Source organism: Manacus candei, unplaced genomic scaffold (genome assembly GCF_025592945.1).
Source record: "Manacus candei isolate 608988 ecotype Guabito, Panama unplaced genomic scaffold, ASM2559294v1 h1tg000014l, whole genome shotgun sequence".
NCBI lineage: Eukaryota > Metazoa > Chordata > Aves > Passeriformes > Pipridae > Manacus > Manacus candei.
This window is the reverse complement of record NW_026138062.1, coordinates 78,256,644-78,278,777: the sequence shown is the minus strand read 5'-3', so window position 1 is coordinate 78,278,777 and position 22,134 is coordinate 78,256,644. Positions and strand designations below refer to the sequence as shown.

General features: G+C 51.9%; 1 protein-coding gene across 2 annotated transcripts; it reads left to right on the top strand.

Annotated features, from left to right (window-relative positions):
- The first annotated feature begins 295 nt into the window (after positions 1-295).
- DGAT2 (diacylglycerol O-acyltransferase 2) lies at positions 296-21,763 on the top strand. 2 transcript variants are annotated; one of them, XM_051779434.1, is made up of 8 exons: positions 296-428; positions 6,678-6,797; positions 7,582-7,689; positions 8,512-8,582; positions 15,659-15,863; positions 18,605-18,779; positions 19,374-19,576; positions 20,340-21,763. In XM_051779434.1, exons 1-8 carry the CDS (start codon positions 389-391, stop codon positions 20,492-20,494), a joined length of 1,077 nt encoding a protein of 358 aa, XP_051635394.1. In that variant the 5' UTR covers positions 296-388; the 3' UTR covers positions 20,495-21,763. The 2 variants fall into 2 exon arrangements, with proteins under 2 accessions (XP_051635394.1, XP_051635395.1); XM_051779435.1 differs by having other exon boundaries at positions 329-428; positions 6,710-6,797.
- Positions 21,764-22,134: the final 371 nt, after the last annotated feature.

Sequence of the window (22,134 nt, the reverse complement as noted above, 5' to 3'; positions counted from 1 at the left end):
CCCTGCCCATGGCAGGGAGTTGGAATAAGATGATCTTTAGTGTCCGCTCCACCCCACACCGTTCTGTGATTCTCTGTGGCAGGGAATGACACGCTCTGCAGCGGGGATCTGGGACCCGCCCTTACTTGTCCCCCCGCTCCCAAATCCCCGTCCCGCAGCAAACCCGGGGCCAAGGGCTTCGCTCCCACCCCCTCTCCCGGGCTGAGGGACGCGGGCGGTGCTGCCGGGCCCGCCCCTCCCCGCCCTCCTCCTCCTCCTCCTCCTCCTCCTCCCGGCTATAAAGGGATGCGCCGCCGGGCTTTCCCCCGCTCGCGGCTGCCCCGGGGAGCGGAGCCGGGGTCGCTTCTCCGTCCCATGGCCGTGCCCGGGTCCTGACCGCCCTTCCGCCATGAAGACCATCATCGCCGCCTACTCCGGGGTGCTGCGAGGTACCGGGCAGGGCAGGAGGAGGAGGATGAGGAGGAGGATGCTGCGGGGCGGGCGCGGTCCAAGGGCTGCGGTGGGAGCGGCGCCGAAACACCTTCGTGATGTCCCCCCCCGTTAGGATTTTGGCGGCAGGAGCGATTGTTCGAGGGGGAAGAGGAAGGGGAAGAGCGATGTGCAATGGCGGGGAGGCGGCTGCGGCTTTTCTGGGGTTGAGGATTACAAGTCTTTGCGCAGGTTCTGTGTTTTAAGCGAGCTCGGAGGCTCCGGGGGCTGAGGCTCCGGGCTGAGCTCCGGGGGCTGCTGGAAAGGGCTCTGCTTGGCCCAAGCGAGTTTGCACCTTGGCAGAATGTGGGCTTGGGTCACTTGCTTATAAACGAGCCTTTCCCCCCCTTTCTGCGGTGGTAGGAAGAGAAGTGTAGTAGCTTTATAAACGCTGCATGGCTGGTAAAACTCAACCGCAGCCTTATTTTCATAGAATCACGTAGGTTGGAAGAGGCCTCTTAAATTTATCAAATCCAACCGGTTTGTAATCCTGCGGTCCCACCCCTACATCAACAGGAGAGGGGAAAGAAGCAACACGTTGCTATTCGTTGTTGCTTTACAAATGGGGAGCTGAAGGCTCAATGTTCAGCGAGTGGTCGTGGCAAGAAGTCCCTCCGAGTTGGTTTTTACAGCTCTTGGTGCCGGTAAGCGACTTGTGAGAGCAGTGGGAAGGGTGTCAGTGGCTGACACCCATCGTGGGCAGAGCTGCCGCGGACACCCAGCGCTTCCCTGCACGCTGGGACATGTTGGGTGAAGGCTTCGGAGGCAACGCAGGGAATCCCGAAGCACAGGCTCCATTGCCAGCTTGTAAAGGCAGCTCGGAGGATCCTGCAGGAATAAACTCAGCAGGTCTGGGCGTTTTGCCGGGCAGAGCTCTGTGCCCGTCCTGCGGGGGTGCTTGTCTGCGTACAGAAGTCAGGGTTTGCAAACAGCGGGGGCTTTGCATGAGAATGCGCTCGGACAGCGATTTACCCCGTGGTTGGGGAGGGTCCTTGAGTGATCACTGCGTTGTGAAAAGCTTTCCGCCCTCAAAAAGCACGCTGCTAATTCCTCCTGGGCTGAGGAGACCTGTGAAATGGCTCGTTGATTAAGCAAACCATTAGCAGAGCTGAAAGGACTTGGACCTGGCGAATTAACCCCTGAGCTCTTGCTTTCGCACCGAGTCCCGCGGGCAGAGCTGCTGGTGCTCGTGTCTGCCAGAAGGATCCTAGACATGGATCTGAAGGATCAGCTGTGAACCGAGCGGAGAGAAAACCCGCCTGTGTTTCCTGTGCTCATATCTGCTCCTTAAAATAACTTCTCCCGCTTACACAACTAGCAGAAGGCAAGCGATGTTTTTGAGTTGAGAGAGGGCACTTGAATTAGCAGCACCTGAACTGTTAAATTGAGGGTTAACAGCGAGCCAAGAGCAGAGAATAAATAATTCAGGAGACCTATAAAATATGTAGGGCTGGCCTGGGACCTCAGCGGCCACCTTGTTGGCACTGGCATGTTAATGATGGATCTGGGACACGTGCATTATTCAAAATGGAGTGTGGTTTAGGGACAGTGATTGGCCTCATCTCTAGATAATCCCGATTAGCGACTGAAAGCTGTCTTAACTCTCCGCAGGTCAGTTTTCCTCTGAGGTGCCTCGTGGGGGTCTTGCAGTGATATTTATGCTTTTTAACTTGTTTCTGGTTTCTGCCCGGGGAGGCGGGAGGTGTTGCCTTGGCGACTGCAGCATCCACCCGCACAGCCCTTGCCGGGGCTGCAGCCTGGCCACGGGCAGCAGAGCACGGGACCAGCTTCAGAGCCTGGCTCTTCAAAGCAGAGCCCAGGTGGCTCGCAGAGGAGCCCTGGCTCGATGGTTTTGGGGCTGGTGATGTGGGACCCTGCAGATCAAAGACTGGCAGAGGTGCAGCAGTTTGTTTGTGAGGCCTCATGTCCTGCTGGCTCATGTTGGAGAACTTCCCCACTACAGAGGATGTTTAGAACAAGCCCACTAGACATTTTTTTCCCTACCTCCCTGAATATTTTTTCCAAGTATCTCACCTGTGTGAAGGGCTGATTTAGGTAGGGTGAGTGTCTGAGTGGCTCATCCTGCCCTTCAGTCCTACTGCTTCCCTGGCATGTGGCTTTGCCCCAGTGCCTGTGACTTTGGCTGAATTAAGTCTGATCCTGTTTAAAAACAAGCAAAAAGCCTCCAAATAAACAAATAACCCCTCAACAAAATAAACCAACGTTCAGGCATCTGCCTCTCTCTCCATCCCTGTGTGTACTCAGGGTAACTTTTTTGGATACCAACCCGGTATTGCAAAAATCAGAGCGGGTCTTGGACCAGTGCCCAGGTTGGGATGATGCTCTGACACACCTGGGGTGGGCAGGAGGGGTTGCTGTCTCCTCATCCTGCCCCACTTTGGCCACTGGCTGTTCAGGAGCTGTCTCCCTGTGTTTGGCAGAGCAGCAGGGAGGTGTCTCATCCCCCCTCTCCCGAGGGAGGATTCCAGGAGCATGGAAGGGCTGTCCTGTGCTGAAGTGTCTTTGCTGATCTTGCTCCATCCGTCAGGAGTTTGGGATGAGGAGGGTGGCTTTGCTTAGCTTTGCCTTGGAGTTAGTCTTAGGCTGCACCTGAGGTTTAACAGACCTCCCTTCTGCTCGGGGGTGGGGCATCCTGGGAGCTCCTGTTTTGGGGGCACAGCATCCCTGGGCTGCTCTGGGGTGTCTCCTGCTGAGCCCTTCCCGCAGAGCCCCCGTGTGCTCTGCTCACACCCACGAGCTGCAGCAGGAGGGTTCATCTGCTCCTGTCCGGAGCTGTGAAGTCTTGCTGACTTCAGTCTAAAGGTATTGGCTGGTCTGGGGCAGCTGGGCTTCATGGTGACGTCCCTTTAACCCCCCCACAGCTCTGAGCATGCAGATTGAGGGCCAAGTTCAGTGCTGTGAGTAAATGTGGAACTAACCTGAGGTAAATGCCCTACCAGGTTTGTTTGTTTGGTCTGGGGAATCCCAGCTCCTTCCTAACATAAATATTAGGATATAAATGTTGTCGTTGCATGTCCCTGTTAATGGTGCTGTTGATCTCCAGTTGTAGACACTCTTTCCTGCAGATGACATGGGATTATTGAGGAGCTTCCTGGGACAGGAGCAAACTGGTCTAAAGCTGTGCACAGGGCAGGATAACTACATCCTGCTGTGGTTACTTATTATTTTCCTAAGAAATTGTTCCCAGTCTAGTGAATATGCTTGTGCTTGGGGCATCAGAGTAAAACCCAAGACACAGAAGAACTTGTGTTGCTCAAGGGGTTTTACAGGTGTAAAACACCTTGTAGCAGCTTGCTGTGTGGACTCTGCTCTAGCATGGGAGGCTGGGTCCTCCTCAGCATCCTGCTCTTGGTGTGTTTATCTTGTCTAGCTTTGTTATGCCTCCAATTTCAGTTTCTGTGCCGAATATGTGGCTCAAAATGTCCATTCGCACCTTATGCTTTGACAGATTTAACGTGGTTTTCCTCTAGATAATCTGTGTGATGCAGTTTAATTCCTGGCCAAGAGTTAACATGCTAATTGTCTGGAAAAGGTGGCAGATGAAGCTTGGCTTTTAACAAGTGTTTAGTGTATTTTTAACTTGTCTGTAACACTTGTGCTTCCCCTCAGTTAGTTTCTCCAGCTGCGTTTTAATTAAGTGCTGTGAACTGGGGTTTTTCTGGTGCCCAGGTGTGAAGTCCTGTTTGCTTCCACCCCTGGGGTCCTGGATTCTGCTGAGGTTTTAATGTGTGAAGGGTGTTTGGTGTGGGCCCTCAAAAGGAAGGGTTTTCTCTGAGTGCCCAGAACACAAGTGTCAGTGTTGGGTCACTCTGCTGGAGCTGAGTGCCAAAAAAACCTCATGTGTCTGACTTGTCCAAGCTCTTCTGCTCTGTCACCAGCACCTGGCCTGGCTCTCCAGAGCAGGGAGAATCTTTCCAAAAACGCCTCCTGGCTCCTGCAGCTGGAGGGGAAAGGAGGCAAGGCATGGCTGGAGGGTTGAATACACAAAGTGTTGGGTCTGCCCTGATGTGCACAAGGCTCAGGACTGGCTGGGAAGGGCAGCTCAGCCCTGCCTTCTGTAACTGCCCATTGATGCACTGGGTTCATCTGGGTGTGCAGGTTTGGTGCAAAGGTACACGCTTGCAGGTGACTCTGCCCATCCCCACAGTCCTCTTCATTGCCATTGGACTAACCATCCTTAACTGGGAATTAAATGTTAATATTATTCAGTCCAATGGACTTTCCTGGGGGGGATCTTGTTCCCTGGGAAGGATGTCTTTGCTTTCAGCAAATAACTGACCCAGGACACCACTTGTCCAAGGGCAGGTGCTCAGAGCTGTCTGCCAGAGCAGCTCCCTGTGTCCAGAGGAGCTGACACAAAAAGCTGGATGTGGCTGGGCAAACAAGCTGACAGGTTGACTTGTGCTACCCAATACTGTCTATTTGCAGGGCTGGCAATGCCTACGATGTGTTAAAGCATCCAGACAATGCTGCAGTCCAGATTCTCATCTGGAGGGGTAAACAGTTGTTCCCTTTGGGAAGAGGAGAGGGATTGAGCTGATCCAAGGCTGCAGTGTTGGGTTTACCAAGCCAAAGATGTTTTGGTGGTGCGAGTGCAGGTGTTGGAAGGATCTAATTACACGGGGCTGGGCTTTTATTGTGGGTCAAAAGTCATCTCTCAGACTTCTGGCTTATTTTGAGGACACAGACATATGGCTGGTGACACCACTACTGCTGCAAGCTTCTTTTTAACTTGTATCTGGTTGTCCTCAGACTTAATACTGCACTATGTTACCTTGTAGAGAACTGTTCTAGCTCTGCCTCATCCTGGATTAGTGCTGCAGGTCTCAGTTTGTGGTGATATGATCTATCCTTGCCTAAATCTTGGAGTGGCTAATGGCCAAGCCATTATCAGGGTTGTTCATTCAGCAGGGACTAAGCAGAGCCAAGGGTCTGAGCTGGGTGGGCTGGCTCTGGATTTAGGCTGCAGCCTCTGCTGTGGCTTCCCAGGGATGGGGCATCTGCCCCCTCTCTGGGGAACCTGTGCCAGTGTTTCACCACCCTCTTTATCTAATCTAAATCGACCCTTGTTCCTGTGAAACAGATGCTTCACTATTTAAAGGATGTGTCAGTGAAAATTTCTTTGTGGGAACTACCAAAAATCCTCTGCCTGCTTTTATCTAGAGAAGGAGCTGGTTTCAGTCACTTCCACTGGGCTGAGTGTGAGTGAGCACTGGCTATGGCATCACCACTGGTAGGGTCATGTCAGCAAGGACTGAACCCATTCAATGTGACAGCTTCTTTCATGTTCCTTCTAATAACAGGCTGACCCTTAAACAGAAAATGAAGAATGTAAATAAACCTGGTTGGAGCTTGATTTGCATTTTAGCCAGTCACCATAGTGCTTTTAAAATAAAGAAGTGAAGGAAAACCCACTTGCAAGTGTTTCTTTCTGGAGGCTGTTGAGCATATTGGCAAAAACCAGTGGGTGGTTCCTCATACAGAAAGCAAGTCTTTCACTTCAGTTTTTTGGTTTTCTGCCCCCTCGAATACCTTGAGCTTTTTCAGCCGTGGCTTTCAGCTCCTTCCTTCCCCATTTACTGCTCTAGGGACACTGTAAGAGTTTTCCTGCCCCCTGGAGCTGTGGATCCTCGGTGTGGCAGGTCGAGGTGTTGCTCAGCCATCTCCTGGGCTGTGCTGGAGCACAGAGCTTTCCTGGAGCAGCCCGTGGGAGTTGTGCAACACGGCTGCTGAGGGTGGGTGGCACAGCTCAGCCCCACAGCCTGGTGCCTGCCTGTGGTTGGAGGCAGCTGATCTTCGTCTCCAGTGAGCTTGTGGGTTCTGCTCTTATCAAACACCACTTCCAGGAACTGGCAGCCTGAGGTGAGGGTGTGTTAGGGACGTGTGTTAACATCCTCTGTGCTTTTGTGGCCAAGTGAAGAGAGCTGTGCTCAGGTGGGAGCTGATGTTACCCATTAATCCCCTCCAGTGTTCCCAAAAGAGCTGGATGTGTGCAGAGGGCAACCTTTCCCCTGCCCCAGCATGGGAAGTCTTGCTCTAAAAGCAGATTGCACATTGATTTAAGACCTCTTATTTTATGAGCTGGACTTGATGATCCTTCCTTGTATGATTCTATCTGAAAGGAAAACGTTGTTCCCTTTGCTCAGTGTGCACATGTAACTTTATTTCTTTAATTTTTCCCCCCTCAGGCACAGGATCGAACATTCTTTCTGCTCTGCAGGATTTGTTCTGGCTGTCGAAATCTAAAGTAGAGAAACAGCTCCAGATCATCTCTGTGCTGCAATGGGTTCTGACTTTCCTTATCATGGGTAAGTAATGCCTTCTGGCCTAAGGCAAAGCTATTTTTGCTTTAATTCTGGAAGAATTTTAGTGCAAGAATGTCAACTGTTACATTAATTCCTGGATGTGCACTGCAGCAGGGGTGTGTGTGTGGATATTGTAAGCCACAGCTACATACTGGGATATTTTTGGCAACAAATGACTTTTTACCTGGCTCTAGAAAGTCATAGGAGCTGTGGAAAGACCGACTGATGTCCAGCTCATGTCTGTGTCTACCCTGCAAATCAGACTGGAGCAATTGGATATCTCTTGCCTGGGTCACTCCTGGGAATATCCACAGAGATTTCTTAGAAGCAACTGGTAACTGATGCAAGTGACTGCAACAGGAGAGCCTTCCTTTGGCTTGGTCTCCTTCCAGGAGGCACCAGAGCTGGGCAAGGAGTGTTTGTGTTAGACCAGAACAGACTGTTTGTCTCTGGGCTATGTGGAACCTCAGGCTGCTCTACTCCACTGTGCTGTTGATAATTGAACTGGAGAAGGATGCTCAGTGCAGGCATCGAGTCTTGTTCTTGGCTGGTGAAGCAGCTGGAAATATGACAGAGACACCTGGAGACACCCTGAAGGGAAGGCTGAGGTTCTCCAGAGCTCTAGAGGAAGCTGGATCATAAGGAGTTTTTAGCTAAGTCCAGTTCGATTGAGGATTGGTGACATCAGACTGAGACTGCAGCACAGAGGGGTCAAAAGGCAAGGGGTGTAAATGGAGAACCAAACCTGAAGCAACCTTGTCTTCTTGTCTTTCCTGGACCCCTGCAGGTATTGCTTGCACTTTAATCCTCATGTACATCCTGTGCACAGATTGCTGGGCCATCGCTGTTCTGTATTTAGCCTGGCTGGTGTTTGACTGGAATACACCAAAGAAAGGTAAATATTGCAGAACAGATCCTTGCTGTTTAAGTGCACATATTTAGACAAAGAAGCACTTCCTTGTAATGGGTGACTTCCCTTCTTAGTGGGACTGAGTGTTCAGTGGCTGAATCACTGACCAAAAGCATTTAAATGTCAGCCCTTGGCACGAGCAGTTTTACTGATGCTGATTACATTCACTAATGTCATGCCACTGCTGGCTTTTAGGAATGCATTTGTAAGGCTCAGGTTCTTTCTGCAGGTCAGAAAGATCTACATAAAGATTCCAGACCTTGCTGTGCTCTCCAGCTCCTGCAAGGATCAGGTTATGGTGTGGCTGTTAAGATGTGGCTCCTCTACAGAGTCAGTGCTGCTGCAAATTAAGCAGAAGACTTTAATTCAGAAAAAAAAAAGCCTTGTAGAAACCAGGTCTGGAAAGCAGCAGTGGCAACAAGCTTTGATGGCAACTCCCTTTAAAGCCAGACTAGCACAGTTCTCCATTGCTTCCAGGGGACTGAGATCATCCAGGATCTTGGCCTTTCCCAAAGGATGAGTCTGAGTGTTTCTAGTTGGAATTGTCTGTTGCCCAAGAACAACTGATTACCAAGCCAAGTTCTACCCTGACTTTGCAGTCAGGCCTTAATGAGCTGGAAGGGCCCTGAATTCCAGAGCATGGATTGTTCCTCCTGATCTCAGTGGAAGGTGCAGGTCTCCCACTCGAGGAATGAAAGTGTTGGTTCCTCTGGTGGGACAGCAAACCCTCTGGAGTCCTCTGGGCTTTTTTGATGGGCAACTGTGTGGAAAGAGCTTTAAAAACATGTTGGGTTTTTTTCTCTTCAGGGGGAAGAAGATCCCAGTGGGTGAGAAGCTGGGCTATATGGAGGTACTTCAGGGATTATTTTCCAATAAGAGTAAGTAGCAGTTTAACTCTGCACATTGGGACTTCACTGTTTTAGTGCCTTGCTGCACCTGCACTAGTCCATGTGTGGCACTGAGCTGTCAGCAGGACGTGGCTCAGTGACTGTCACACTGCTGCCTGTGGCAGCTGGGCTTGGACAGTCTGCAGTGCATCACCAGGGATGGCAGCAGGGGTGGCAGAAGCTGCTGTTCCTGATGCTCGTGCCAGACTCCCTGAGGCAATCTGGCCTGGAGCAGAGAGAGCAGGCTCCCTGTTCACCTCTCCAGCTTCTGTAGACACTGGCACAGGTTGCCCAGAGAAGCTGTGGCTGCCCCTGGATCCCTGGAAGTGTCCAAGGCCAGGTTGGATGGGGCTTGGAGCAAACTGGGCCTGTGGCAGGGAGTGGGAATGAGATCTTTCATGTCCCTTCCAACCCAAACCATTCTGGGATTCACTTCTGTGCTGCAGCAGAGTCCTGTGTTGTGTCTGACCTTAACTCTGTTCCCCTCGTAATCTCGCTCAGTTTTGGTCTCTTTTCCAGTTACACTGCTTCCCTGGGATGTATTTATACATTATTTATATATATATATATATAAAATAGCTGGGAGCCCTGTGCCCCAAGAGCCTGAGCCCTTCCCAGGGAGCAGTGAGATCAGCTCCCGAGTCTCTCTGCTTTGGGGAAGGGGGTTTCCAGCAGTGGGAAGAGCTGCAGTTCTCCAGCCTGTAACTTGCTCCCCACATGCCTGTGTTTTTCCTGCTGGTTCAGGTATGTTCAGACAGAGGACAGGGCTGCTCTGGGACTGCAGGATTGGCTGAAGGGCTTGGAAGGGAGCAGATTGGGCTGGGAGGGAACTCAATCTCTTTGGAAGGGCACACAGCTGAAAGGACTATTATGTAAGACTGCTGGCAAGGTTTATTCAGCCTGAGTGTGAGGGAGGGACCTTGCCATGGCTTCTGAGCTACCTAGCCCCAAGATAGTCCAGCCTCAGAAAGGAACAGGGAATCCAATTCCAGCAGGATGCCAAAGCAGCTTACACTGGATTTCTCCTTTGCAAAGTCACTTGAACTCTCAGGGTGCCTGAAGGTGCTGCTGGTGAACAAACCTCTTGTTGTACTCTTAGAAACATGGAATCATTTGGGTTGGAAAAGACCTCTAAGAGCAAGTCCAACCATTAACCCAGGGCTGCCAAGTCCACCATGAAAACTTGCTGTTGTTAACAGGTAATTCTTGGCAAGCGTACGTGGAAAATTCACTTTGCCTGCACAGCCTGGGTCTCCTGGCTGAGGGAGAGCTGAGTGTGCTCTGCTGCTGGAGATGGTCTCAAATGTGTCTCCTAGCACCAAGGCCTCCGTGCTGCAGAAATCCCTGCTGAGGAATAAAACAGGCTTGGTTTTCCTTGGGACCTGATTCCACAGGGTCAGCGGTAGGGCTGGTCTGTTGTTTCCCCATTCCTTTGGCGGTGTGTTTATCCCTGTCTTTATGGAAACGTGCTCTGCACAAGCCCTGCAGGTCAGAGCCACTGTGGATGTTACAGGTTTGTCAAACAGTTGTGCTGGTTAAGTAGGTTTGGAGATGAGATGGGGCAGATAAACTGAACTTCTCGGCTGGTTTTTAGGTAAATAACTGCTCACAGTCCATCTGTGAGTACCTCTTGTGGCTGTCATTCCTTTGTCACTGAGGGGTGGAGTTGAACAAGGTTTATGCAGAGGGCAGAACATGAGGGCTGGCAGCTGGGGGTGGCTCCTGCCCCTGCTCTGGGGACACTGCTGGCAGCTGCGGGGTTGTCCAAAGCTGCTGCAGGAATCATAGGGAAGAGTTTGGGTTGGAAAGGGCCTTAAAGAACATCTTGTTTCAACCCCCTGCCAGGGGCAGGGACACCTTCCACTAGCCCAGGTTGCTCCAGGCCCCATCCAACCTGGTCTTGGACACTTCCAGGGATGGGGCAGCCACAGCTTCTCTGGGCAACCCGTGCCAGGGCCTCCCCACCCTCCCAGGGAAGGATTTCTTCCTCCTTGGCTTGCTGTGTCAGAGCAGCTGTGTGGGAATCAGGCTCTGCTCTGCTGTTTGTGCTGACTAGGCTGCTCTCACCTGAGTCTGAGACACCGTCAGGACTCTTGTACCTGTACCTGGAGATACCAGGCCATGTTTTGTAACACCAGGTGGGTTGGGAAAGCAGCCTGGATCTGGCTCAGTTACTCAGCACGAGCAGATCTCTGGGGCTCCAGGCAGCTGCTCTGACAGCAATAAGCTATTTTGGGGCACTGGAGGCTTAGGTTTGTCTGCTGCTTAGTGGCTGGGCTTGCAAATACTGCTTTAAGCTGAGCGGTGCAGGAGGAGCTGAGGAAGGTTCCAGGGAGCTATCCTGGAGCTGGGGGTGAGGGCCAAGCTCTGCAGGTGTGAGTGGTGCTGGGCTGGAGCAGCCAGGTCCCAGCAGCCTCCCCAGCACATCCTGCTGGTGTGAGGATGCCACGCTGGGGGTGCCCCCATCTAAAGGTCTTTTTTGGGTGAAAGAAGCCACCTGGGCATGTAAGCACAGCTGCTGCTTATCAACAGCGCTTCAGATGGCAGGGCTGCTGCAGACCTTTGGCTCCCCTTTGTCAGGCTGTGAGCGCTTCAGGTGTGTGCAGGGAGTCCTGCTCACTGAGGTGGGAGGGCAGGCAGCTGGCCAGAGCAGGAGTTGCTGCAGAAAGTGTGCTTTTTTCTCTCTCTGTGTTTGTCTGTACTCTGTGCCTTGGCTGGCTTCCTGGCAAAGCTCCTCCTCAGTTGTTGTACACAAGTTACAGGATGGAGATGGAAGGGTTTGGTTGCTGTGTCCTAACCTGGGCTCGTGGAAGGTGTCCCTGCCCATGGCAGGGGGTTGGAACAAGATGAGCTTTAAAGTCCCTTCCAAGCCAGTGCAGTCTGGGATTCTGTGTGTGATGTAGTTTATAATACTGGGAGCCTGGAAGGGTCTTCAGGTCCTGGCCTGCCCTGCTGGGAAGGTGAGATAATTCATTCCAGAGCACTGCTGGGTGTGATGCAGCCAGTTGCAATTGTTGGGCTGTTTTGCAAGCTCAGTGCTCACTAGAGCTGCTGCTTGGATGCTTCAGGGCGGGCTCTGGTTCTCTGCCCTCTGCAGACTCCTGTGGTCCCTGTGCTGCTCAGCTCCCACCCAGGGCACTGGTTGTCACCCTGCTCTTTGGCTCCTGGCTCTGAGCAGCAGTGGCCCTGCAGCCCCTTTCTGCACTCCTGAATGTGCCACTTGCTTGTCCTGTTCCTACAAATAAAATTGGCAAATTTCTTTTCCTTCCCCTTTCCCCTTTCCCCTTTCCCCTTTCCCCTTTCCCCTTTCCCCTTTCCCCTTTCCCCTTTCCCCTTTCCCCTTTCCCCTTTCCCCTTTCCCCTTTCCCCTTTCCCCTTTCCCCTTTCCCCTTTCCCCTTTCCCCTTTCCCCTTTCCCCTTTCCCCTTTCCCCTTTCCCCTTTCCCCTTTCCCCTTTCCCCTTTCCCCTTTCCCCTTTCCCCTTTCCCCTTTCCCCTTTCCCCTTTCCCCTTTCCCCTTTCCCCTTTCCCCTTTCCCCTTTCCCCTTTCCCCTTTCCCCTTTCCCCTTTCCCCTTTCCCCTTTCCCCTTTCCCCTTTCCCCTTTCCCCTTTCCCCTTTCCCCTTTCCCCTTTCCCCTTTCCCCTTTCCCCTTTCCCCTTTCCCCTTTCCCCTTTCCCCTTTCCCCTTTCCCCTTTCCCCTTTCCCCTTTCCCCTTTCCCCTTTCCCCTTTCCCCTTTCCCCTTTCCCCTTTCCCCTTTCCCCTTTCCCCTTTCCCCTTTCCCTTCTTTTTATTTCTTTTTCTTTCTTTCTTTATTGGCAAATTTGGGGTTATCTGGCACTCAGACATTAACATTAGTTTTCTCTACACTATTGCACTAGTTTATTGCTTCTTAAAGTCAGGCTTAGGTCTGTGTGAAGAAATCTGTTCTTAGAGGGATGGCCCTTTGCTCCCAGAGCAGCAGGTTTGGGCTCAGGCAGCAGCTGGGAATGGGGGTGTGGCTGCAGTGGGGGGAAGGTCCAGCTTCATTCCCAGCATGGATTGTCCAGCTGGGATGCAGCAGGGACATGCTGACTGTGCCTCATCTGGGAGCACTGAGGCTCCAAGGAGCTGCAGAGACCTTGGAGGCTCAGAACAGTTGTAGTGTTGACAAATGGCAGCTACAGAAATGCCTTGGGGCATCCTGAGAGGGCAGCTCAGTGTTTGCTTGGTGAGGGGAAACCAGCAGTGAGGGATCAGCCTCCTAAGGAAGGCTTCACTCGTGGAATCATGGAATGGTTTGGGTTGGAAGGGACCTTTTGAGGGATTCTACTTCCAACCTCCCTGCCAAGGGCAGGGACACCTTCACTTCTGCTTGAGGATAGAAGTAAATGGTTACAGCATTTCAGAAATTCCTGCTTCTAGATGAAATTTAGGGAGACATGAAGGGTTACAGCATTTCAAAAATTCCTGCTTCTAGATGAAATTTAGGGAGACATGAAGGGTCTGCCTTCGGTGCTGGCAGGTCAGACCCTCCCTGGGCTGAGTTTGTGCATCAGCAGATCCAAGCCCTGTGGAAGGGCACAGACCTGTCTGATGTCTGGCAGTGGCCAGGCTGACTCAGCCCTGCAAATCCCTGTTGGGAGAGTCTTGATTCCCCCTGAGTGTCCAGTGCTGCTCAGATATTCCCCTCGTGCCTTGCTGTGGGTGATTGTGGTGGGTGCTGCCAGCCCCACAGCTCCATACCAGGAGCTCCTGGAAAGCAAACCCACTGCCGAGGCAGCAGCTTGGCAGGGGCTCACACGAGGCATCCAAGCAGTGGCTCCACTGGGACCTGGGTGTCCTTGCACGTGGTGGAGGGGCTGGAGCAGGAGGACAGTGTGTGTTCTGGGTGAGCTGTGTGACCCTGCCAAGCCCGGCACGCAGAGGCCTCGTGCTCCCGTGACAAGGACAAACCCCCTGTTCCAGCTGCCTTCCTTGTAAAGGAGCTGTTGCTTGGGGCAGGAGAAAGGTGAGGCCTGGGAAGCACCACCCTGCTCTGACAGGAGCTCTGGGGAGGGAGGACTGTGTGACCCTGGCCCAGCCAAGCCATGTGAATTGTTTGGGTTGGAAAAGCCCGCTCAGATCATCCAGTCCAACCATTCCCCAGCCCTGCCAAGCCCAACAGTGACCCATGTCCCCAAGTGCCACATCCCCACGGCTTTTAAATCCCTCCAGGGCTGGGCACTTCCCCTCTTCCTGGGCAGCCTGTTGGAGAAGTGTCTCCTACGACTGAGCAAGAGCTGGCAGATGGAAGCAGCAAGAGCTGCTTTTTCCCTCCACTCTTTCCTGGTGTGGTTTTTTTTGTCTGCAGCCTGTGATCCCTGTCTGGATCAAGGGACAGCCCTCCCACCCTGGGGAGTGACAGCACAGTCACCTGCTAATTGGGAAGGGAGGGAAAGGGGGTGAAAGGATGACTTGGTGTGGGATAGGCAGTGGGGCTCTACAGAGCCTCTGTGCCCTCTTCCTGGAGTTCTGTGTGACCTCAAATTCAGAGGAAGGTGTGGAGAGGGGCAGTCACCTTGCTGACCCTGCTGCTGTGTCATGCCTGTGTCCCAGCAGCTGTCCTGAATAGCACAGGGGCTGTGGCCTCTGTAGGGACAGCTCTGGGGACAGGGGGAGGAGGGGATCAGGTTTCTGGGCACACTGGTTCAGTGTGTTGCAATGGCACTTCAGCTCCCTGCAGTGGGATTCGACAGGAGGGACTCGCTCAGTGCCAAAACTCCTCCTGGCCAGGGCAGTGGGGTGGGAAATGCTGCTCTGACGTCTTGGAAAGCCGCGTTTTTTCCGATGGGAGCTGATGCAGAGTGGCCTTTGCAGCAGAGTGGCCTTTGCATGGACAGTTTGAGGGATGGGGGGCAGTTGTTGTCACCTCACGCTGAAGGTGCCACTTGCAGGTCCTGCCCCTGGGGGCTGCAGTTGGCAAAAACTGGTGCTGCTGAGGTTTAGATTTAAATTGGATATTGGGAAGACACAGTTGACTGTGAGGGCGGGGAGGCCCTGGCACAGGTTGCCCAGAGAAGCTGTGGCTGCTCCATCCCTGGAAGTGTCCAAGGCCAGGTTGGAGCAACCTGGGCTAGTGGGAGGTGTCCCTGCCCATGGCAGGGGGTGGGACTAGGTGGGTTTTAAGGTCCCTTCTAAACCCAAACTATTCTAACACATGGGAAAAAATAAAATTTGATCCCTAATTTCTCAGGACAATGCTGGAACCCTGCTGTACCTCCTCAGACCCCCTGTGTACCAGCAGGGGAAGCTGCTCTGGCACGTGGGATGCTGCTGATCCCCACAGCATCAAAAAACCCCTCTGGCAGTAGCAGTGCCAGGGCCTGGGTTGTGCTGTGCTGCCCAGGACAGCTTTGGAGTGTCCGTGCTGTGCAAACAGAGCAGCACATGGTTATAGGAATATTGCACAACCCCAGAGCAGTGTGATCCCAGCTCCTGGAGCACGTCCTGCAGGAACCACAGCATGACTGTGCATGGCTTGAGGTCCTTTGGCATCTAGACCAGGGCTAAACCTCTTGAAAGTAGGGATAGTTTCCAGTGGTAAACCACCCTTCTGCACGCTTTTCCACTTGGAAAGTGGCCAACAGGCACATTAAGTGGTTGGGTCTATTTTTCAGGCATTAAGCAAACTTGCTTCTGTTCTGGGACAGTGATTTTTGTGTTCCTTCCCCCTCACACTGGGATGTGAGCCACTAATGCACTGGGAGAGGGAAGGAGGCGTAGCTGTGGCCACAGGACTGGAGAACTTGGTTGGTTTGGGGAAGAGGTGTGCAAGGATTCCTCAGGGAGGAGCAAAGGGCACAGGCTGCAGCAACCCAAGCCCAGTTCCTGCTTGTGTCCAAGACCAGCCTGATTATCCTGCTCCCTCTGCTTCAGAACCTGAAGTCTAAATGGCCTCTGAAATCTGGGATAGCCCATACCCCAGTTCTTGGACTGCTGCCCTGGTGGGAACAGAGACAAAACCTGGGGGCTAAGACGTCTTTCTTCCCCCATTTTTATTTATTACCTGAAAACATCTGCCTTCACATGAGCTCTCTTTTCTCTCCTAGCTGGTTAAAACCCACAACCTGCTGACCACCAGGAATTACATTTTTGGGTACCACCCACACGGCATCATGGGCTTGGGGGCCTTCTGCAACTTCAGCACAGAGGCCACAGGTGTGAGCCAGAAATTCCCTGGGATCCGGCCCTACCTCGCCACCCTGGCTGGGAACTTCAGGATGCCCATTTTGAGGGACTACCTCATGTCTGGGGGTAAGTGCAAGCATACTGTGGTCCTTCTGTTCATGCCCTGGGCTGCATTCCCCTCTTCTGAGTGACCACTTCCCCCTGGGAGCACCACCCCAAGTGTTGCTTTCATAGAGCTGTCAGGAGGAAGCTGGGAATAAATGTGAGTGCCTGCAGGAGTGAAGAGGCTGGGCATTCCATGGTTCCAGCTGTTCAGAACAGCCCCTTCCCTGAATATATTCCTAGAGAAGGATCACAGGGCTTGGGCAGTGATACAGCTTTGCTGAATGACATTAATGGGTCTGTTCTAATGGATTCCAGGATTTTAATGCTGGAGGGCCTGTAGGTTATGACCAGCTTTTAAAACCTTAAAAAATAGTGTTCTTGCATGGCCTGAGCTCCGTTTTGGATGCCCATAGGTTAGGTAGAGGTGTGGGAGTGACACTTAAAGACCATGAGTTGAGCAGTCCAGTACCCTGTTTTCTGTTCCTCAAACTGATTCACCAATAAATGCCTCTACAACAGATCTCTTAATAAAGTAGCAGGGCTGGGAAGAGGATAGGAGGAGCTGTGCCTGGCTCTGACTTGTCAGGATTGACTGCTTCCAAGATTACTGCCTTCTGTTGGTGAGGGAGAAGAAAAACTGCCTGGATCTGATGCACAAAAGGTGTTTGTCCTTCCCTAGAAAGGGCAGTATCCCCGGCTGGTATTTATCTTCCTGCATGTCGCTGTGGTGAAGTCCACAATCTAATAATTCCACAGGACAGCAGTGCAGGAGGAATTGGGATCTGCTTTCCAGCCCATCGTGCCTGTAGACTTATTGATGTGTTGCTAAAGTTTCCATGCAGCATCAGCTTTCCTTTATTTTAAAAAACCATGTTCAGTCTTCTCAGTGTGAATGGCAGACGAATCCTGTGGCCAGCCAGAGCTGCTTCCCTGTTTTTGGAAGGAAGGTGGGAGTAGACATGAGCTGTGTCACTGCAGGCTTGGCTGTCCTGGGCACTGTGGTCAAACCAGCGGGAAATTCCGCTTCCCATGAACTTGGGATTCAAGCAAGGCTATAGGTGTGACAAGGTGAACTTTCTGAAAGCCATCATTTGTCTTCACTTTCCTATCCCAGAACTTGAGTGAGGCTGCAAAGGCTTTAACATCCCTTGGAAAGCAGTGGTAATTCCCTCAGCCCTTTGTTTTGTGGATGAGCCACTTCAGGTGAAATCCTAAGGAACCCAGTACACAGTTGTAATGATGTAACTGCCAGCAATGATTACAATATCTTACAGCCTCCTGGAGGTTGGGGTGCAGCAGGGATCCTGTAAGGCATGAGGAGGTTGCCAGAGAATCCTCTATACTGTGTGAATGTGCTAAAGGGCAGAACCCAGCAACTGCCCTTGTCCCTGTGTCTCACTGCATTTTCTGGAGGCGGGATTTGGTGCTGTGAGCAGCAGGAACCTCCTCCTGCTATGAGTGGGAGAGGGCTGGACACAAACCTGTGCTGCCCCACTTAGCCAGGGCTGTGTTTAGAATGGAGGATGGCAGCAGGAGCAAGGATGGAGCAGTGAGCACAGCCTGAGCCTTTCAGAGGAAAAGTGTTCAGAGTGCTGAAAAAAATGAGCTTTTCATCTTCAAATCCAGCTGATCTGTCTGAACTGTGTCTGCTCCCCTCTCATCTGGAGCTGGGATAGGTGATGACCTCGATGCCCAGACAGACATGAAGGCTTGCAGACTTGCCCTGTCTAATTCCCCCGGGCCTGTTCATCATCTAGTTCTTGGTTCAAGTAATAAATACCATGAGATGTGCAAAATCAGCTTCTAAAATTAGTGTAATGCTGTCCTTCCCAGGGCAGTGACCTGAAGCTCTTGGGTCAGATGTGTTGTGTGAGGGGAATGTAAATGATGGTATCTCACTCCTCCTTGGTTTATCCAGGCTAAAAATGTGAGGCAGGAGCAAGCTCTGGCAACAACTGTAGCATAAAAGTGAATTTAAAGAGCAGAGAATCAAATTTCTTGTCATTCTTACAGATTAAAGGTACCTTCTTTCACTGGGTTGTTAATTCCCTGGAGTGGGGAATGGTGTTTTGGGCAGGAATTGCTTTGTAAAGCTGAAGGGGAGTCCTGTCCCTTCCAGTGCAGGATAGAGGGAAAGACCTTCCCAGACACTTCTGAGTATGGACTTACCTGAGCACCCAGTCCCATATATCCTTTCCTTCCCAAGGCAGCAAAGGGTTGCGTTCTTGCCATGCAAGAACTTCATGTTGTTTCAGGAAAATATTTTCTAAATGAATCCATAGATCTGTCTCAAAGGCTTGTCCGTGTTATTCTCATTGTATCACTAGAGCATTGTCTCAAAGGACAACTCATGCCACAAAGCTGTGCTGAGGAATTGCTCACATTCGGGCTCTTATCCATCAAAATAACACGGCTGGTTTCTTCCACCCTGAAGGTAAACGAGATCCTGCTGTAAAGTGTACAGGGAGGGATGCCTGACACAAATACCTTTGGCATCACTAAGTGCAGAAGAAAATCCTTGCTGAAGTCTCTTGATAAAGGAAAGCTTTTGAGAGCTGCTGTTGGTGGAGTTTATGACCAAGTCTAGTGCTGCCAGGTCTATGAACTGCTTCTTTAGCTGGGGAACGGGTGCCTGATAACACACACCACCCTCTGTGACCACAGGGTGAAACCTGGAATCAAGGCACAAACTGCAAGTGTGGCTGGTGGCTCCGGGGTTACTTCAGTCTCACAGCCTGCCCCTTGTCTGTCCCCTGCCCCAGGTATCTGCCCTGTGAACCGGGACAGCATCGACTACATCCTGTCCAAGAACGGCAGCGGCAACGCCATCATCATCGTGGTGGGGGGGGCGGCCGAGTCCCTCAACTGCATCCCGGGCAAGAACTCGGTGACCCTCAGGCACAGGAAGGGCTTTGTGAGGCTGGCACTGAGGCACGGGTAAGGGCAAGGGGCAGCCGTGGGGCTGGGGCAGCGCTGCTGCCCTTGGGGGGGGCTTTTGTCTGAGCAGCCTGGCCTGGGTGGAGATGGCCCTGCTGGGTGCAGGGGGTTGCACTGGACAGCCTTTAAAGGTCCCCCCCAACCCAACCCATTCTATTGTGTCCCCTGAAGCAGCTGATACCTTGGAGGGATCCTGTTCTCTCCAGTCTCGCTGTGTTCTGTGGGTGTTTGCCCAGGAGTGTCCTCTGGCTTCTGGGACAGCAGGAGGGGTCAGGAACCTGCACGGGGCATCACCCTGTGACCCCATGGGTCTGAAATGAGCTGCCCATCAGAAATGGGAGTTGGGGATGTATGGAAGCATGTCCAGTGCCTGACTGCACAGTGTTCAGGGGCCCAGGGCCAGGACAATTCTCTTGCAAGCCTTGAAAGTGGATCTACTCCATTATGTCCAGCCTGGCTGACTTATGTGTCACTGCCTTGTGCTGCAGGAAAAGCTCTGGACAATGATCTCAGCAACTGGGCAGAGCCCCCAGGGTGGGTGTGGGGTGTAGGACAGAGCAGGGGTGGGGTCCTGACATCTGTCTGTCCTTCCAGAGCGGACCTGGTTCCCGTGTACTCCTTCGGGGAGAACGAGGTGTACCAGCAGGTCATCTTCGAGGAGGGCTCCTGGGGCAGATGGGTCCAGAAGAAGTTCCAGAAGCACATTGGCTTTGCTCCCTGCATCTTCCACGGCCGTGGCCTCTTCTCCTCCAACAGCTGGGGGTTGTTACCTTACTCCAAGCCCATCACCACTGTGGGTAAGGTTTTGGTAGATGCTGTGTGCCTCTAGGCAGCAGCAGACTTCAGTCTGTGCCATACCCCTGCTGTAGTTTGGTTGTGGAGCCTTGACTATAAAATTGCTTTTCCTTCTGCATAAACCTCCCAGCACAGCTGACAATGAGCTAGAGGAGCTTCCAGAGGCTACAAGCCTTCTGGCATGTTTTGCTTCCAGACAGTTTTGCAAGTGAGCCCTTTTGAGGGGGGAAAATGTGCTGTAGCTGCTCCCTTCTCTGCCCTTGGATGGGCAAAGTCAGGAGCAGCCTGATCCCCACACCCCTGGGACTGGCAGTGGGGAGCTGTCTGATGGCTGAATCTTAAAGACAAGCCTAAAACTTCCAACCCAAGGCATTAAGGCTTTGAGGGAGGGAGGGAGAAAGGTCAGCTTTGTTTTTGTGGGGTCTGTAGGGGAATACACAAGAACTGACTGTTGGTTCCTTTTAATTGAGGAGGGATTTTTCACTCTGCTGTAAACATAAATGGGACTTTCCACCCACCCTGTACAGTGGGGGCTCTGCTCTGTGGAGTTTGTGTGGCTCAAGTGGGTCTGGTATTGCTGCAGATGTGATGAGGGCCCCGGGGGTGGGACAGTTGTGCTTCAGAGACTGGGAGAACTGGGCAAACCTCTGCTATGCTGGCAGGGGTGGATGTGCTGAACTACCACAGCTGTGGCCACAGATGACAAACCTCCAGGCTGTACAGGGGCATTTAACCTAGTGTGTGGATTTTCCCTCTCTTTCTCAGTTGGAGAGCCCATCACCATCCCCAAAATCGATAATCCATCCCAGAAGGAAGTGGACTTCTACCACAGCATATATGTGGACTCCCTGATCAAACTCTTTGACAAATATAAGAGCAAATTTGGCCTGCCAGAGACTGAGGTCTTGGAAGTCAACTGAAGGCAGTGGCTCAGCAGCACCTCCTCCTCTCAGAACCAACACATCTTCTCCAGGAGTCCAAGCTGTCATGGTGTACTTGAAAGCATGTGTGGGTGTATGTGTCCTCCAAAGAAAGTGTTTAAAGTATTGCTAGACCGCTTTTAAAAATAATAAAGAAAGGCTTTACTTTAGATAAATCCCATTACAAACATCTTTTTATCCAAAAAAAAAAAAGGGGAAAAAAAAAAAAACAAAGCACAACTCCCCGTTGCTGTGAGGATTTGGATGGGGGAAATGGTTGCCTTTGGAATCTGCTCTGTAATGCTGTTGGATCACCAGCAATGGATTAGAAACATTCCTACAGCTGCTGTACCCCCTGGCACAAGCTATTCTGGGGGGAGTAGGATCCATCTGGTTTTCCAGCTATAAAGCAGCAGGTTGGTTTGACCAGAGCAGTGTCACAGGAGTGTTGCACAAGGGTTACTGTGGGATGTGCTGATGTAGCACGGGGGTATCTGCTTTGGAAAAGCCCTCTTTGGGAGCACAGTGGGGGGGCTACCAGCCTCCCTGGTGTGGCACCTCTGGCATGTGGTGCAGGGAACCAAAAAGGGCAGAGTCTGGGCCTCAGTGCACGGTGTGGTGGGTGCTTTGGTGGCTCTGACCCCAGCACTGTGTTTGGGATGCCAGTTCAGAAGCAGGTCTGTCCCAGGCTCTGCTTTCACAGAGGCAGGTAGCTGGAGATCTGGGATCCCTTCTTAGCCAAGGATAGGCTCTAGGAGCAGTGGGGTGGTGCAATCACATGGCCCTGGTGTTGCAGGCTCTGTAGGGGTTAAATGCAGTGGGACTGTTCGTGCAGGATCCCAAAAGTGTTTGGGGAAATCAAGGAGTAACTTCTGCCCAAAGATGGCTTTTAACTATTCAGTCCAGTGAATGTAAAGGAGTAGCTTTTTCACACATAGGATCTAAAGTGAGCTACTTTTAAAAGTGTTTATAAACTGTTTACGTGGATGTTAACACTGCTTGTAGTGAGATTTCTTCAGAGTACAACGTGTTTATGTCTAAACCTGAAACATTGCACTACTTGCATGTCTGACCTGCCTTTTCAGCTGTCCAGTGGAGTGTATCTTGAGCTCCAAAATGTGCCTTTCTTCCATGCAAGAGGATGGTACTTCACATTCCTGGAATCTTGCCTCTAAAGACAAATGTTCATCTGTCATATTTGATAGATTATTGTATTACAGAGTATCGATTTTTTGTACAAATTTCTAGAAATAAACTTGGGCAAAACTAGTGGGCTGCCTTGGTGCCTTGGGTGTCACAGTGCTGTGTGGCTGGGTCTGTGTCCCAGCACTGCTTTGGGTGACTGCAGCTGGGCCTTGGCTTTGAGGGGGAGAGGAAGGCTTGGGCTGACCAAAAGCAGACCTGGAAGTGTCCAGAAAATGAGTAGATGTGGTGCCTGGGGACTGTGGTTCAGTGGTGGACCTGGCAGAGTGAGGTTAATGGTTGGACTTGGTCTTGGAGGTCTTTTCCAACCTTAATGATTTTATGTTTCTATTCTACTATCTGCACTGTCCCTGCATGGGACACCCAGGATGGTTTAAGCAAATCTTTGTGGTTTCAGGGTGGGGTTTTGCCCGTGAGTGTATAGGGAGCTAAGGCAG